The 18,377-nt window shown below is 46.9% G+C and overlaps 1 protein-coding gene across 1 annotated transcript; it reads left to right on the top strand.

Annotated features, from left to right (window-relative positions):
• Positions 1–338: 338 nt before the first annotated feature.
• Positions 339–16,863, top strand: REST (RE1 silencing transcription factor). The gene is made up of 4 exons (XM_059818005.1): positions 339–358; positions 1,691–2,601; positions 8,165–8,248; positions 11,334–16,863. Exons 2-4 carry the CDS (start codon positions 1,701–1,703, stop codon positions 13,034–13,036), a joined length of 2,688 nt encoding a protein of 895 aa, XP_059673988.1. The 5' UTR covers positions 339–358; positions 1,691–1,700; the 3' UTR covers positions 13,037–16,863.
• The last annotated feature ends 1,514 nt before the right edge of the window (positions 16,864–18,377 follow it).

Below are 18,377 nucleotides of genomic sequence, written 5' to 3' on the forward strand. Positions count from 1 at the left end.
CCCCGGCGCCCCCACCGCCGCCGCAGCCCCCTCGCCGCCGCCACCCCCCTGCCCTCGGGTCACCCCATCGGCCCCCCCCAACCCCCGCGGCCCGCATCGCCCCCCGCGCCGGGCCCCGCGCGCCCCCCCCCCCACCTCGCGGCCGCGGCCGGGGGCGGGGCGGGGCGGGGCGCGCGGCGCCGGTGGGGGCGGGCGGGGCGGGGCGGCGCCGCCGCTGCGCGCTGTGTGCTGGAATGCGCGGCGCCTCCCGCCGCGCCGCCGCCGCCAGCAGCGCCTCCCCGCCTCGCGCGCGCCCGGCCCCGCGCGCACCGCCCCGCGCCCCGCAGCAGCCGCGCGGCCGGGCGGCCCCGCGCCGCCGGTGAGTGCGGCGGGGCCCGGCGGGGCCCGGGCCCGGGGGAGGGGGGAGCCGGGCCGGGCCGGGCCGGGCCGGGCGAGAGGCGCTGTCCAGGGCTGATCTGCGGCCGGCGGGCGGGCGGGGGCGGCCGGGCCCGGCGGGGCGGGCCGGGCCGCGGGGGGATCAGCACCACGGCTAAGGAGCCGCCGCCGCCGCCGCCGCCGCCTGCGTCGCGCCGGCCGCGGCGGCGCTCGCCGGGCCTCGCCGCCGCCGGAAGGCGATGCCGCCGCCGGGCGGGCCGGGCCGGGCCGGGCCGGGCGCAGCCCCAGGCCGCGGGCCCGGGCGGAGGCCCGGGGCGCCGCTCGCCCTCCCGCCGCCGGGCACCGGGCGGGCGCGGCCGCCGTGACCTTGCCGGTACCGAGCCGCTTCCCCCGCACCGGGGCCGCTGCCCTGCCCTGCCCTGCCCGGCGCAGGGGGGGGGGGGGGCGGGGGGAGGAGGAAGCCGAGCCCTCGCTTCGCCTCCCGTCCCCGCGGGCCGGCGGCAGGGGGAGCGGCGGGGCGGCCGTGCCCAGCCAGGCCCCCCGGCGGCGGCGGCGGCGGCGGGCGGGCCGGGGGCGGCGGCGGGCGGCGCGGGGAGGGCTGCTTTGTGTGGGCAGGCAGAAAATGGCCGCATGCCTGGCAGGGAGGGAGGGCGGCGGCGGCGGCGGGGGCACGGCCCGGCCCGGCTCCCCCGGCCGCCTCCCCCGCCTCCCGCGGCGGATGTGCGCCGGGCCGCGGGGGGGGGGGGGGGGGGCGCCGCGGCCGGGCCGGGCCGCCCCCTTTTGTTGGCGGCCTTGGGCCCGGCGGTGTCCCCCGGGCCGCCGGCAGCCGGGCGGGGGCCCTCGGCGGGGCCCGGCGGCCTCGGCACCCACCCGCGGGCGCCTGCGCCGCCCCCGGTGTCTGACATGGCGGGCCTCGCGGGAGCTGGTGAGTCCCCGCGGCCCCCGTGGGAGCGGGCAGCGCTGCGGCCGGGCCCGGCCCGGCGCGGGGGCACTCGCCGGGCCGGAGCCCTCCCGGGGCCCTGCGGGAGCGGGGGGCCAGGGACGTGGGAGCCCGCTGTCAGCGCCCCTCCCGGCCGGCCTCCGCAGGGGGGGGTCCCTCACCACACGTAGGGCGGAACCAAACGGCCCTTTCGGGAGAGGACCGGGACCCCCCGCCCGCCCCCCGAGGCCGAGCGTGGTCTGTGGTAGTGGGGAAGCGTCGCAGTCCGGGTTCTGCCTCCCACTGCCCGCAGCGAAGAGGTTTACGTTTCAGGTGTTACCTGGAGGGCTGCTTGGAACTCGGGTGCTTACAGGTGTTCCTTTTCTCTTCCAACAGAATTACTGCCATGGCAACTCAAGTGCTGGGACAGTCTGGTGGGAACAGCCTCTTTCCTGGCAGTGCTAATATCGGTATGGCATTGTCCAATGACATGTATGACTTACACGACCTTTCTAAAGCTGAGCTGGCAGCTCCTCAGCTTATTATGTTGGCAAACGTGGCCTTGACGGGAGAAGTCAATGGCAACTGCTGCGATTACCTGGTTGGAGAAGAGAGACAAATGGCAGAACTGACAACGGTGGGGGACAGCAACTTCTCCGACAGCGATGGAGAGGGTATGGAAGATACGCAGGCTGCGGAGAGTGACCGCGAGACACCTGAAAATGTGGAATTAAGCTCCCTTGAAGTTCCTAGTGTGGAAACCCAAGGTCCAGCTGCTTGCCCGCCTCCTAAGACTCCCAGTGCGGACAAAGATGTCTCACTAGAAGCACCGGGTACTCCAGAAAGCACGGAGGACAAGTGTAAGAGCTTGAAGAGCAAGCCGTTTCGTTGTAAGCCTTGCCAGTACGAGGCAGAGTCTGAAGAGGAGTTTGTGCATCATATCAGGGTTCACAGTGCTAAGAAATTCTTTGTGGAAGAAAATGCAGAAAAGCAAGCCCAGGTGAAGGAGTCTGATTCTTGCACTGCAGAAGAGGTGGATTTCTCTAAGGGCCCAATCCGTTGTGATCGTTGTGGCTATAACACTAACAGATACGATCACTATCTGGCTCACTTGAAGCACCACAACAAAGCAGGGGAAAATGAGAGAGTCTACAAGTGTACCATATGCACTTATACGACCGTCAGTGAATACCACTGGAAGAAACACCTAAGAAATCATTTTCCCAGGAAAGTGTATACCTGCTCACAATGCTCCTATTTTTCAGACAGGAAGAACAACTATATTCAACATATTCGAACTCACACAGGTAAGTCATCTTTTTTGATTTAAGCGTGGTGATAGTATTGAGAAACTGTGATGAACGAAGCAAGCTGAGAGTCTTCTATTTGCAAAGTTTGTTCCATCCCGATAAAGTTCTGCGCTCTCTCCTCTTGGTGCTACCAGGTTATAGCCTCACGGAAGTGCGGATTTGGTTTGAGCTCCAGTCTGCAGTCCTAGAGGACTGAGAAAATCTCTGAATGTCAGGGGCCCAAGAGGAGATGAAGAGCATCCTGTTTAGTGGTTTTAAGCCAATTTTTTGGAGAGGGCATAACAAAGTGTGCCTGTGACGATCGTCAGGGTCTACAACACGAAAGCCTGGTGTACTGTAAAAACAAAACAAGCAAGTTGGCGAAAGGTCCCTAAGTAGTCACATAAGTAGTTTTGAGAATGGTACCTTCAGACCGAGCTGAAACTTGACTAAGCTGTAATTACAGAGAAGAGCGAGCTGATACACACATGCAAAGGAGCCCTCCAGCATCTACAAAGTTAGAGTAAGAGTTGAGTAGTGTTCCCAGCGAATTAATTCCTCTTAATGTACAAGGGCCTTGTTTTTTCTAAGGTCTGCATCACTGCAGTAGCCAGAAGTAGACACATAACTTCTGCTGGCCTATAGGAAGCCCTCAGGGGAGTCTTTGGCCCAGTTTCCTGTCTTCTCCTAACCTCTGTTTGTAACCTCAAGGAAAAGCGTGAGGCCCCTTTCTACTCTGGTTCCTACCAAGTGGAATCAGAAGACCTTCACTGTTGCTGCCGTCCTGTGAGCTGGGGCCGCAGGTGACTTAGGAAGCACCTTGCTTTGTATCGGAGAGCCGCCCCAACCTCTCACATGGGGAGTCCTGAAGCGTACCCAAAGCTGAGACCCCTTTCTAGGAGGGGACGTCGTAGCCTCCTTGCCTCTTCGGGCAGTGAGGTACAGTTGCTTTGCCTCCTCATCCCTTTTGTGGAAGTGGGAGGGCGGTTCAGACTTTTCTTGCAGCTTCTCAGAAGCTTTTATTTCCACCTTGTCAAGGCTTTCTGAGGAGAGGGCAGACTTGCTAACCATTTTCTGGCGTGCTGACCTGACTCGGTTCCCCTTTATTGTAGGCTGTGCCGGCTGAGCAAAACACTGGGGAATTTCTCCTTTGAAGTCATGTTTTGTCACAGCAGTGACATGAATGGTTTGGAGGCTTCAGTTCAGTTGTCTGCAGCTGTCTGGAAGGGGAGGGCTGGACTCTGGCGGCCTCGGGGCTGGGCTTGAGCTCAAGTGTGCAGAAGTTTGTGTTCGTCAGCATGCTTCAGTATCTGCTGGGACGGGGCTTGGAGGGTGTGCTGGGAGTTTTAGGACGTTAAGACATATTCTTCTCTTAACAATAGCCACGTGCTGTTGTTTAGAGGATACCATCAGTTTTAAAAATCAGTCCTGTCTAAATATTTTTTTCCTAAACAAGTAAACAAAGATTATTGTGAGAGGTGTTAGGAAAATGGTGTGGTTTATCCTCCAGTTTGTTTTCTTTGTGTCTATTGTGGGAGGTAACAGGAAAGAGACCAGGTAAAAATGACAAAATAGTAGGAGAAAACTAAATAAATCATCCGGGGAACTCATGGCCAAATGTGAGCCCATGCTGTGGTGCCTGTCTGTTTTACATTTGTCTCGACTTTAAATTCATCCCTGCTTGTGTTTGTACATGACGTTAGGTCCCCCTCTCTGATCTCTGAAAGCTCTTGTTGAGTTTTACAGGAGCTAACCATGAAAGTATGTTTGCTGAGGAAGCACTCTGTTGCCACTGCATTTGACCACTTTACCAGTGAACTGCATTAAAATAAAAAAAATCAAGCACGTTAAACTATGTAGGATATTGTCCAGTTCCCCTTTTCTCCTTTAAAAATAGTGGTGCAATCAAGTTTTCTGGTTCTTTGGTTTGCCATGTCTTTTCATTATTTTAATTAAGCTGAAATGAGTGACTGTGATTATGATTTCAGCATTTTTTAGTCCACCCGGTAGTTGTTTCTTTGCTAGCTCTTACCTAAAAGTTAAGATCTTTCAGCCAGTTCTCACTTGATAAAAATCTTTCAAATATGTTAGTAGACTCATTTAGGAATGTGCCTTGTTTCCAGTAACATTGATTTTATGGGGGAGAGTGTTAAAGCTAAAGGAAGAGTATTAGAAGAATGAATAAGCTACTGGCAGGTATATTTATACACCAGGCTAAAAGTTTATGCTGGTATTAATGTGTAATCAATTGCCTTAAAAAAACCCCAAACAAACGAACCCACAAGGCACAACCACCCCCCCCCCCAAACAAACAACCAACCCCCTCCAAAACCCAGAAAAAACACCCACGGATATTTTATAGTGAAAAGTATTTGCAGACCGTTAACATAACAGTACAGAATTTAGTAAAAAACGTCTGAATAATACTAAAATATCTTTGGATTATAGTTTTAATTTAAGAAAAATATTTGTTGGAAAAAAGATTAGAGGGATACACACATACTTCATTTTCTTCCTATTTTCTGGGTTCAGAATATTAAGAAGAAAGTTGGAATTGTTTCCTTAGTTTCCTGATTGCCAATAGGTTAAAGAATTTTGGATAGATACTTCTTTCTCTCTCCTACTTTTTGCACTTCACCTGCTTTTTTCTGTGTGGGAAAATGCCTCCTTGCAGATAATTGGATTCTGCTGTGTTTAAGCCATCCAGTTTTCTGAAACACTGACTCTGTACGGAGTGCAGTTTCATAGGATCAAATGCTCTGCTGCTGCTGGAGAAAGGCAGTCTCAGTTTTCTCCCCATATCCTGGGATGGGTTGATTCAGCTCACCAAAATGGCAGTAAAATATTCCTTTCCTCTTCCCCAGGTTGGTTTTCTGCTGGTTAGTGAACTGAATCGACCTAGTAAGGACACATAGACATGCCAGAGGACATGGCGAGGAGCAGGGAAGGGGGCTGCCTGCTAGTACCTTGCATGGTGGGAGAAATACCTGTCCACTGCACGTTTGGGGACCACGGGAAGGCTGGCAGAGGTTATCTGCTTGCCTGTTGCTTGCATCTGTGTCGGAAGGCAGTCGTCCGTGAACCTGCCCTGTACTGGAAGATGCCTTGCAGCTTGTGACAGTGCTTGTGCGGGAGGCTGCTGACAAATATGGGGGACCTTGGGCAGAGGGGTGGTTTAAGGACCCTGCGCATGGTCATAAGCTTGTCAGCTGGGAGAGCTACGTCTGGAAGAGCCTGTCTGCTGCCCAGGAAGGGGTGGCTGGAGATGTTCAGGGCCGTCCCTTCCTTTGCTGATGGGGCAGAAGGGACCTTTTGTGTCAGGGACAGATCTACCTGGACTCCTTTGTGCTCATTAGACATGTTAGACCAAGTTTTGACTTGATTTATCCCACCAACTATCCACACTGCTGCTCCTGGAACTGTACTACGTGCAAGACAGTGCAGCATTGTTCTCAATTTTTTCCATTTTACCTGTTAGAAGCAATTTCTAGAAAACTTAACTGAAAATCATCTGCAGGGCTATGTAAATAAGACATCTACGTCAGGCAGTCCCAGTGTTCAGTGCCTAGCTTTGGGCCCTCGGGGTTTTTTTTAATTTTTGTTGTCATAGGGGATCTTTCTTGCTTGCCACTGTGTTGGAGGTTTGATGGAAGCAGTTTCATTTCAAGCAGACAGAGCTTTTAATAGCATTAGAAGAAAAGCTTTATAAAGAGATGATCTTAAACCCGTTCACCGATGTCCGTCTGCTTTTCATTTGCATAGAGTTAAGTGCCTGATTAAGCTTTTGCTAGGCCGGTGCTTATTCTTTAAGTGTCTTGAGGAGAGGTTTTTCTGGTGGCTTGTTTGCATATAACAAGCCTGTAAAATTACAATAAAAATCCTATGGGGAGTAGCATTTTATAAAACAGCCCTTACAACGTAGTAAAGCATTTAATTCTCAAGTGGCAATAACACATTTTAAATTAGTTGCATTCATCATACTTTAAATCTAGTACGTTTTGTTTCTGTGTTCTATATAAAATAACTGAAAGAAAGCCTTTTCTACATTCCTAATATTGTAGGGAACTTTAAAGATATGAAATTTCAGGTGATGGGAAGAAGACATGACTGAATATTCCAGGACCTTTGGCCACATATTTTCAGATTGTAAGGAGTCATTTAAAAACAAAACCATTTCTTTATAACAAAAGGCCTACCCCTCCCTTGTACATGACTTAATCTTATTGTGTGTATTGCACCAATCTCCTACCTTGTTTTAACTGGAAAGAGAGGAGGGGTATGGTTGTTAGGGTGAATTTACCTTTAAACTGCTGATGTAATCAAGAACGATAGTCTAAATGTTTGATGGGAGGAAGAAATGTGGGATTAGTCTGCATTACAAAGACCGCTTCTACTGCTATTTTGGCAGAGGTCTGCAGTGGAGCCTCACATCACATACTGGCAGATGAAGGTCTTTGCTGCTGCAGACAGAGCTATGCCTCTGAAAGTGAACAAACAGCCTGTATGCAGGGCTTTTGCTGACGTCCACGTCTCACGTTGGTGGTGTGCTTCAACTGATGTAGCAAAACGCTGTAATTCTGACGATGACTTGAATAAATATTCAAACCGAGTAATAAATATTACTTCTCCCTTCCCAACTTCATTCCCCTCTTCTGTTGGGTGTATCCATCCTAGACTAACAAGTGTTTTTAGAACTTGTAGTGGAGACAAGGCAGCCTAGATCTCGCGGCTGTGCTAGCAGTTTGGGGCAAACACCCCTGGTACTTATCTGGACCTGCCTAACAGATGTTAATTCTAAAACTGTCTGCCTTTATTTGGGGCTTGTCTTCACTTGAAAAGGATAGTTACACAAGCTAACTGTCCCTTGTGGAGACCTAATTTATGACAGGTTAGTTTCCATTAGTTCTCCAGAAACAATAACTCTGCAGGCAGAGGGATTTGAGTCTTCAAAATAAATGTTGCTGCTACACCTGAGCTTTTGCTAGCAGCGTAGTTTCACTGAGCAGCGCATCATGCTTTTTCTACGCTCCAAGCTAATTTCACTCTGCCAATAAAACTTTGGAAGTAGAGACCCAGTCTCTATCTGCGCTTGTGTTCCGGCAAATGCAGGTCCGTGCTGAATGGATGGTTGCTCCCCATCTTAATCCAAATTAAACACAGAGGTTTCAGGTAAGGTGTTATATGAAGCAAGAACATACCTGGTTTCTTACAGGGTCTGTATCTTTTGTGCATCTTCTGAGTGCTGGGAGAAAGTACTGTAGGAAAGTCAGCTCTGGTGGCTCAGGGCTTCCTAAAGGTGGCTGTCCTCATCACCTTTGGCCTGAGGATACCGTCTAACCCCAGATGGTCATGAGGATGTGCCTCTCTCATACTCTGCCCCTTCACTACCCTCGTTCATAAGGCATGACATGTTGCAACTGGTCCAGCTCGGGCATATGATTCTCACTGTGGCCCTTTGCTGAGAGATAATGTGCCCTCAAATACAACTTGGGGATTTGTGACAGCCTCATGTGTATGGCTCGGTAACAAAGTTTGGGAATCAGCTGTGTTTCAGTAATTAATTTGCTGTTTGTTTTTGCAGGAGAGCGACCCTATCAATGTGCTATGTGTCCTTACTCCAGCTCTCAGAAGACCCATTTAACCAGGCACATGCGCACCCACTCAGGTTGGTAAGGGGTGGCAGCAGCATGGCTCAGGAAAAGGGGGTGGTTCACAGACTCACAGCATGGTTGAGGTTGGAAGGGACCTCTGGATGTCATCTGGTTCAGCCCCCCCTGCCCAAGCAGGGCCATCTAGAGCAGGCTGCCCAGTTCTGTGCGAGATGTTATCTCATCCAGTATGGCCTGAGCTTTAGCTCCTGTTTTAACAGGGAAGGTTGTCTTTACCTGCTAAGGAAATGCTAAGCGTCATTAATAAAAGTGATAACAGGGGAATATATCTTTTTCTTTCCCTTTTACTTTCCAGGGTGTATTCTGAGGTTCACAGGGCTGCTCCAATAGTCCTGCTAATATAGTAGCAATCTCTGTGATGATACAGGAGCGGATTCTTGTCTTCTGTCTGCTGCCGTAACTCAGTTCAAATCAATGAAGCTGGGAAAATTTTGAGCAGCTGAGAGTCCCCTCTGTGATGTCTGTGATTTCATCTCATCCAGGGGTTCTGAGGGAACCCTTAGCTTTTGCTTAGTATTACAGAAAGATGTAAAATAGTGTCTGCTTATGGCAAGGAGACACAGAGGAGAAAAAAGCAAACTCAGAGGGTGTTCGCAAGTGACTTGGTCTTGTGGCACTAAAAGCCAAATTAGCAATTTTCACTAGCCTTTTATTTCCCATTATTGGTCATAAGCTGTGGTATTACAAACATCTGCACTCGCTCTCTTGCAAATCTCTTTTTGAAGGAATTAATAGCATTTTTGTGAGTTGTAACAGCATAGGCATGCTAGAACCAAGCACAGTTGTCCTTTGTTACCCTCCTAGGGGAGTTCAGGTAGATCTCAGCCTGTGCTTTTTTTGGTTTGCTAATACCTGAATTGACCAGACCTAGGTGAACTCCTAATCCTGGCGAACAGTAGTGAATGTCTCCTGAACAGTAATTGTTTCAATTTCAATAGATGAGGCTTTTAATTGAAACGGGAAGGCAGGCAATTTTAACTGTTGCGGATGGAGGGTTTGGACCCATTAAAAACAGCCAACTTTAAAATGACATGCCAGTATTTTGATTTGGGAATTTTGTGAATGAAGTATTCTGCTTCCAGAAAGAAAAATAATTTTTGGCCGAACCTCTGGGCTAAGTGTGAATTTGCAAATGGTTTGGTCAATACTGAGCCTGGAAACAATTTCATGAACGTCTTATTCTCCCCTTATCTGTGCAAAGAAGTCTCAGATCCAAAGGAGAAGGAGTGGGATCTGCCCTTGGCCCCTGACTCAAAGGTCTGGGAGGGAGGGCGTGAGCTGTGCTGGCAGAAGTGGGAGTGCACATGGGACTCTTGCTATCAGGGGTGTTTTATTAATAGCTCTCATAACTTCTCTTGCATGTCTTGCCACATTGCCCAGGCAGCTGAACCTTTTCTGTGGCAATTTCTGGACTCCTGCAGTTCACAGGCTGGCCTTTTAAGGCAAATTGGTGCTGGAGCTTTCTTCAAATGTCAGACAGTGAATGACAGTGGTTTAGAGCCTACTTCACAGCTGTATTCTTAGCCATCTTGGTACATGTCCTTTACACTTGTGCAACAAAACCCCTGGATTTAGTAGAGGTGATGGACACAAACTCTTTACATACAACCTTTGAGTTACCCTTTAGCAGCCACCTCTGAGCACTCTGGGCAGTTAGAACAGCTTGCTCAAGTGCATCTAAGAGAGAGGCTGTTCTTGTCCTCACTCTATGTAACATGGAACTGTTCCTTGAAGTGTAGGCGATAAAGGTCCATACTTGCAAGAAGGATGAGCAGTCAAGCACATCAAGCTTAAACTTGTGGAAAATGTCACCAGGAAGTGTGTGGGGGGAAAGGAAGGAAGGAAAGAAGATAGGCTGAAAATGATAGGGAATCAAAGTAACCCTTCTGTAAATAATAAAGAGATGATGCAGGCAGACGTGAAATGATCTACACTCTTAAGCAAGTGTCCCCATCTTTCCTGCCAGGGAGGCAGCACAGCCTTTTATAGAGTTTGTGAGGGCGTTGCAGATCAGCCATGTCTGATCTTCACTGCAGGGTGCTCTGGTCTCCTGAGTCGTGCTGCAGAGGAGCAGCATGAGTATGGGCAGTGTCGGGGCAGCAGGTTGCAGGGGTGGGAGAAGTACTATTGTACCATGAGCAGAAAGGGCTGGAGTGGATTTTCAACGCACTGAGGAAGCGGCATGCATTAGTTCTGCAGGACAGTTTTGAGATGCTGGTTCAGAGCTCAGGAGCATCCCAAATTCTTCAGCTGAACTTGCACATGCACAGATGTTCTCCAAGTATTTTTGGACTTGAGTTGTTGTGCTAGAAGTGTTTTTCCTACTTGTTTTGATGTGCAAATGGAAAGCCACTTCTGCTGCAGCAGCATGCACTAAGCAGTACATTTCAGGAACAATTCTGCACGAGTCACTGCAAAACTGTAAATCCAGATTTCAGTAGTAACACGATGGCTTTGGACTGCATATGGGTGGCTTGCCAAGAGTAACCTGCAGCCAGTACGTCATGTGTTCTGAGAAACCATAACAGTGAACTGAATTATCAGAGGTAAAGATCATCTGAGCAGTGTGTCCATTTCACGTGCTTTGGGTTTTGCTAGCTTCTTTTCCCTTGTTTCCTTTTCAATGCAAACATGAAGTATGCTAAATCTGTGTAAAGTTGGACTTTTTTGAAACGTTTGTGTGAAACTGCTATTCATCAAATGTTACATTTCCATTTTTCTACAATGCATTCAATGGACCAGTTGGGTATGGATTCCATTTGCTAATATTACTGTAGAGAGATCTCTGCCGGTATGTATGCATAGCCAGAACCTGTGATGTTGTTACTGCTTGTTTGGTTTTGGATCCCCTTCCTCCCAACCCTTGCCCCTTCTCTCTTTTTTGTATTTTGTTCTTGGTGTCTTGTGAATGTGTTTGTGACTTGTGGATTTCTTATGTTGACTTTACTTAACTTTAAAGGCGCATGGATAATTTTTTTTTCCTTTTGAGTTTCATATTTCTGTATCTGTATTAGTGGGAAGTGATTTCCCCCCCCCATGCTTAATAATCACCATCATTCCCTTCCGCCCTTCCTTCCTTAGGTGAGAAGCCATTCAAATGTGATCAGTGCAGCTACGTGGCCTCAAACCAGCATGAAGTAACTCGTCACGCAAGGCAGGTTCACAATGGGCCGAAGCCTCTGACTTGCCCACACTGTGACTACAAAACAGCTGACCGCAGCAATTTCAAAAAGCACGTTGAGCTCCACGTCAATCCGCGCCAGTTTCTCTGTCCTGTTTGTGATTACGCAGCATCTAAAAAATGTAACCTGCAGTATCACATCAAATCCAGGCATCCCGATTGTTCTGACATCACCATGGATGTTTCAAAGGTGAAGCTACGGACTAAAAAGAGCGAAGCTGACTTTTCTGAGAGCATTAATGACAAAGCGGAGAAGGAGCAAACAAAAGGGGATTCAGCTGCAAAGAAAACTGAGAAAATTGTGAAAGTGGAGAAAAAAGATAATTTGGCAAAGGAAAAGAAGCCAACGAGCAATGTTTCTGCAGGCCAGGTGACAACCAGAAGTCGGAAATCGGCTTCAGAAAACAAGGAAGTGGATATTAAAACTGAGAAAAATAGTGAGAAAACATGTAAAACAAAGAAGATCAAAAGAAAGGCTGAGGCTGAAGTAACTTCCTCAAAGCAAGAGCCTGCAAATGATACCTCAGCAGTAACAAAAAAGAAAAAGAAAGTGGAAACTAAACCCAGAGACTGCCAGGAAGCTCAAAAAAGTGACGTTGTACCAGAGGAGGAGCCTAAAAAGCAAAATTCTTGCCTCAAGAAAAACAGAAAAAAGAAAGCTCTGAAAAATAAGCACAGTAAGAAAAGCAGTAAACACGATCAAGAGAAGATTGAGGACGAGGACATGCCAGATGAGTGTCCTATCACAGAAGAGGATGGATGTGTGAAGCCTGACACTGAGGACAGCGACCAGAAGGAGCAAGATCCCATGAACACAGCAGCATTAAACAATGATGGTGGCCATAGTCTCAAGAGGGAGACCACCGATCCCAAAGGAAGCTGCATACAAGACCCAGGGCAGCTTTGTCTGCCAGCGCAGGATGCAAACACAGAAGCTGAGGTAGAGGACCAAGAAATGCCTGCTGCAGCAGGAAAGAGCGAAGACACTGTTGGTGAAAAGGAGGAGGAGAGAAAGGCGGACAGAGGGCAAGACATTTGCCCTGAGGATTCTTCCCACGCAGTGTCTTCTGAAAAAAGCTTGGATGTGCCCATGGATGTGGTACCAGATTTGGCGCCTGAGAAGGAGCCAGAGGAAACCTGCATGGCAGAAACTGTGAGCAACTCAGACCCGATGGACCTGACTAAGACGTGCCTGCCAGCAACAGAGCCAACAGAAGATGCCGTGCCGGCACCTGTGCCCCCAGAAGGGTGTACGCAAAGCTCTGAAGTTGCTCTGGCCTTATCATCTCCGGATAACACAGCAGTGAATGAATCTCAGGAAATGGATGAGGATGAAGGCATCCACAGCCATGAAGGCAGCGACATAAGTGACAACATATCAGAAGGAAGCGATGACTCGGGGTTAAATGGTGCTCGCTCTGTACAAGAGGAAACTAGTCCAAAGACGTCTCAAGGAGCTGCAGACACCACAGTGGCCAGGGAGAACTATGTGTGCATTTTTTGTGACCGCTCATTTAAAAAGGAAGGTGAATACAGCAAGCACCTCAATCGCCACTTAGTCAATGTGTATTATCTTGAGAAGGCAACAAAAGGGCAGGAGTAGAAATAGCTGTGGTTTGGGGTATCTTCTTTTGTAAGATCTTACACAGCTTATGTACAGATATTGTAGATTATTTTTTTTTAAGCACGGTTTGCTTTAGTGTCTGCATTGGTTTGTTTTTTGGTTTATTTTTTAAGTTGAAAATACTTTTTGACAACTTTTTGTGTAATGGTGAACTCATTAACTATTGGATCTCTTCATTAGAAAAGGCAGATAGGGTGTATGAGGCTGTGTCCTGTAAAGTCAGGGTAAGCTTCTAGTTTATTAGCTTATGCAAGTCTTTTATAAACTGTGTTTTAGGAACAAGACTGTAGCTACCAATACACAAGTTGGATGTTTATAGAGCCATTGGCATTAGTTGCTTTTTGTTCTAGCAGCCATCACCTTCTTTCTCTCCCCTCTTCCCTTCCCCTTTTATTTTTCATTCTTCTCGATGTGTCTTGATATTCAAAGTATTAAACTACTTGATGGTTTTTCTACCAAGAAGATAGCTTCTATTACATAAAAGAGCACTTTGTAAAAGAAATCAAAGTTGACTAGTGACGAACATAACTGTTTAAGATAATTATAATTGTGAACATACATTTCAGATCCCCTAAGCGTGAATGGTGAGCCAAAATATGGGAGTAGTCCTTCCAACTTTTGATTGGTGAACCTCTGTCTTGATTAATATCTTAATGACTATGATATGTAATTGGCTTTGTTGTGGGGGAGCAAGTTTGTTATTTTTAATTTCTGCTTTTTTTTTTAATTGTGCTTTAAGGGCTTAAAATATTGCACATTGTTTTTGATTTTTACCTATGCAGTTTAATCCTTTAGGAATAGCGCTTGTTCAGTACATGTACACTTTATATATGCATGTTTGGTTTTGTTTGTGTAAGTTTTTTTTATTTGAAAACGTTCAGATTCGTTGCTTACCATGGGGCAGTTTCCTGTGACAGTTTTCTGTGATGCTTTTTACTGCAGATTTTTCTTGTTTTCCTGGGGTATTATTATTTGTGCATGAAGTTGCTGAAATTATGAAGTGCTTGGCTATATATTTTTGACTGGCTTTAAAACTGTGTAGTTCTTGAGCAAAAGGATACCAATGCAATTTCAAAACACTATTTTATAGGATTTATTTTATCATGGAAATGCCACTTCTGATATTTTGAATATACATACAGAGTAATAAATTCTAATTTATAATTTGGGATCTCCAGACAAGAAAATACTCACTCTCAATGGAAATGGTCTGCAGACTCTGCAAGTCCAGATTATTATTATTATTATTATTATTACTTTCCTCCTCTTTTCATTTCTGTGGTGGACAGCAGTCAAACTTCATGAGCGTAAAAAAAGTAAACTAGTAGCACTGGTGTAAGTATGGTTCATCAAAATCTTAACATCTCACACACCAAAAATACGAATAAAGATAAATCAACTGGTAAGCAACAAACCTGGCATTTAAAACTGTAGGAATTCCTGCTCCTTATTCATTCAAGCTGCATTTAATAAAATCACCCTGCTTCCATGCAGAGAGAAACACGTAAGTGGTCAGATTGTCATCTCAGGTCTACGTGCAAGAAATGTCATACCAGGAGTTTTTAATTCTAAACAGATTTAATTTCTGGCACACACAAACACAAGAGAGATTGCGTGCTTACTGCTTGTAGCCAACCAGTGGCAAAGCGTAAACAAAATCCAAACCAGCAGGGAAAAAGCCAAGCCCTCTAGTCCTATCTGTCCACTCTTCCGACTGTCATTAGCTGCCTTTCCAGTGGGAGCAGTTGGAGGCAGTTTCTTTGGTGGTCAACTCCGAAGAAGCGAATTTGGAGGCAGGTGTTATTTGGAGAGCGAGCTGAGGAGCTCAGACAGTATTTGTCAGAGCACTTTATGGCAAATACTTTCAATGTAAGCTCTGGAATAAACCCCATTCTTCTCTGCATGTCCCCACAGCATCTTCCCCTCCAAACAAACCCACTGCCTTGAATGAATAGAGAGCAACAATGCTACATTGCTTCTGCTTTTGGGAGAGATTGGTAATAGGAGGCCAAAGATTTGAGAGGGAAAGCATCCCTCGTGGCAGAAATAAACTGTATAATGTATAGTGAGTTTTTGTTTGCTTAGATAGTGTTCAATCCTTGGCTGCGACAATCATTGTCAACTGAAGATCGAGTTGCAACTATATTTATGTTAAACATTAAGAAAATAAACCTAGTTGAATTGTTTTCCTAAACAACCAGTTGTAATAGTCTTAGATGTATTTTTTTTTCTTCATAATAGCATTTCCTTTATATATAAATGTTGCCACCATTTGTGAGCGATGTGAGCAGATGCTGGGAATTCCAGTACTGTGTAGAGGTTTTATAGCTCCCTTCATATCCTTGCGAAGAGCCTTTGCCATCTTGTGAGAGACTTCAAGGACTTTAGCTATGTTCAAATAAACTTGTGGACCAGCCTGATAATTTTTCTGGTTTGTTTTTAAATGAAAATCATGGTGTTGACTGACTCTAAATCTTTCTCTATGAGATAAAAACAAAGATGTGGTTCTCTGAGATACTCTGCTGCACATTTCTGGGAAGTGGTCAAGGTTTCAGTGCTTGATCTGACAAGAACTCTTTGAAGACGACAGTCAGCTCCTGTTCGGCAGTGTTTCTTACCACAGGATTAGAAACTGAAAATAAATTATTAACATACTAAGAAGAAAAGTCGATTCTTTCTATCTGAGACCCATCAACAATGTCCTGAAATACCTGATGTTGATGCAGAACTGTGTTGGAATTCTCTGCTTGGTTAAGACCAAGGTTTGGGAGTATGTTACGGTAAAGCAGCAAGGATGTAATGCATTATGTGTACCTAAAATGTTAGGCATTGCTAGTATTGAGTATTTGAGGGGGGATGCATGGCAGGTAACCCACCATATATGGTGGTCTTACATTGCTGGATCGCCCTTTAAACAATGCCGGGTTTTTTTTGGTCTTTTTCAATATTCTTAAATTATTTTGTGTTGGTTTTGCCAGTGCTACCATTTTTGTGTTTCTTGGCAATAATACCTGTACGAGTGTTTAACCTCCGATACGTGGTTGGAAGGATTAGCACACTGATACCCCTACACTGCTCAGCCTTCGGTTGAGCAGCGTGGTGTTTTCGGCTTTTGCTGTATGAATCTATACACTCAAAGTAACTGCCCCAAGAAATGATCTAGAAGTGGGTAGCTAGGCATTAATAATAATCCATGGTATTGTAATTGCTATTTCTGGATTTTGATGATCTAGGCTGGAACTTTAGTCATTTAAAGAAGAAGAGTGTTTAACAACTGACAGGCCAATTAAGATACGGTAACGTCTTTGATTTCAACAGATTTAATGTAGCTGAAAGGTATTAAGTCAAATTCAAGAGTTTTCTTGAATGTCAGTTGTGTAGATATGCGACATGCATACAATATTAACAGAATCCAAATAGCTAATGGAATTGTTCTATGTGTACATATATTTTCCCCTCTAAAATTACACTAGCTAACAAACTTTTGTAAGCTGGCATGGAAACATGTTTATGATGTTTAGTTGCACCATGTTTGATGCTTTTACAGTGCAATACTTGTATTCTCGGAATTAAACCAAAGGTAATTTTTTTTCATGCTCTCTCTACTGTAGTGCATGACAGTCTTTTTTCTACGTTTGTAATAGATGTAAAAGAAGCCAGATCATACATCCTGTTTTTACCTAAAACATGTATAAGAAGTCTTTTGTCCAAAATGTAGTATAAAGTTAAACTAAATTGCATTATATTAACCCTTACAAGTGTATTTTCCTAAGCATAGTTACGATTAAATAAACTTTATTAAGGAACTTGCAGCTTCTATCTCCCACTCATTAATGGCTATGAAAGCCGTTTGTAACTAAAGGCAGGAGCAGTGCAAGCATCGTTGACAGAGCTCTTCAAGACCTCAAGCCGGCAGGGTCTGGGGGAGCCGGTACATAGACGCCGTGTGCATGCATATGCAGACTTGACTGCCGACAGGGACAACGGCTCCAGAAATAGGTTCTTTTTCCATTTCAACATACTGTATTCATTTCCCTGCCTGCTTCAGTGAGGGCAGGGCACAAGGTGGGAGATGCATGCGTACGGATGAGGTTCAAACTTAATGCTGGACCTGTTCGTGACTTTGCAGGACAGGCCCGGTGGGCATGAAATGCATATTCCCTGCCATGTGAGAAGAAATGCAACTGGAGGGAAGCTGCAGCTTTTAAATTTGAGTTTCAGAGGTAATGCAGGTGGCAATTTGTTCTGCATTCCAAAAGGGTCTCTGGTGCTGTCTCGTTTGAGGAGTTAACAGTAGATTTATAAAAATGAGGTCACCCATCATCCCTATGGCTACGATACTGTCTATATAGATACTGAAAATGGCTTGAGAGCTGTGGAGCCCCATATAGCCTGGAAGGGTGACTTTTCATGTCTCTGCCAGCCCGGCCCTTTTTGAAAACCTGAGCTGGATAAGCCCATGATGCTAACCTGCCTGCTAGGCCTTGCTCATTCTTACCTCGTAACGCAGAACAGTTTTACTTGCCAAGGATCAAGGCAAACGACATTTGATCAACTTGTGGGGAAAGCTGTATATACAGCTGCTGCAGCTTTGAACAATTTGGGGCGCTCTAGAAGCATAAGAAGTGAGCTTTTGTCTTCTCTGATTAAATGTTTTCTCATGAGGAATGCCCCCCCAGAGTGCTTTTAGTCTGTCAATGAGAATTTGGGTTTCTGAGCCATGCAGTTAGTAGTCAAGCAGCAAAGAGCAGGGTGCACCGCTGCCACGGGACGTAGCCTTGGAGGGCTGCAGGGTGGCAGGGGCTGACATCACCTAGGTAAGGGGCAGGTTTTGGTTTGCTCCCCTCGAAGTCTTGTAGAGAGCCTGTATGCAGTTCATGGTAACGCCGGTGTAAGGACAGGGAACAGGAGTGGTACCCGAGCCTGCCCGTGGGCTGCAAGGGTGATGCTCTGAGAGGGTGGCATAGAGGCGGCAGGGTCTGGGTACTTGTGTGCCTCTCTGCCTGTGTTGTGTGAGTTAATGATTTCAAACTGGATTGATAGAGGAGGCCCTGCCCTTTGTACCACCAGCTAGTGCGGCCCCCCACCCCCGGGAAGGTGTTCTGGGGACAAGCCAGCTGAAACGAGAGAACACAAGTGGGTTGGCAACCTGAGAAACCATTTTCCCTTAAACCTGCAGTCAGGTCATCCTTATTGTTGCAAGCTCCTTGCACCTTGGCGGAAATCCTGTTAGTTTTTTCTTAGTAGAAAACCAGGATAAAACCTGCTAGGCTGAAAACATGCTTAGAAGCTGCTTTATGCCAAGTTGTTTTTTTTACAG

This window comes from Gavia stellata, chromosome 5, assembly GCF_030936135.1.
Source record: "Gavia stellata isolate bGavSte3 chromosome 5, bGavSte3.hap2, whole genome shotgun sequence".
In the NCBI taxonomy this organism is placed as follows: Eukaryota; Metazoa; Chordata; class Aves; order Gaviiformes; family Gaviidae; genus Gavia; species Gavia stellata.

What these genes read in the sequence shown, in the direction of transcription:
- REST (XM_059818005.1), top strand. Translation starts at nt 1,701, where the DNA reads ATGGCAACTCAAGTGCTGGGACAGTCTGGTGGGAACAGCCTCTTTCCT. An exon ending in ACATATTCGAACTCACACAG is followed by an intron (nt 2,602 to 8,164) that starts GTAAGTCATCTT and finishes TTGTTTTTGCAG; the next exon opens with GAGAGCGACCCTATCAATGT. An exon ending in GCACATGCGCACCCACTCAG is followed by an intron (nt 8,249 to 11,333) that starts GTTGGTAAGGGG and finishes TTCCTTCCTTAG; the next exon opens with GTGAGAAGCCATTCAAATGT.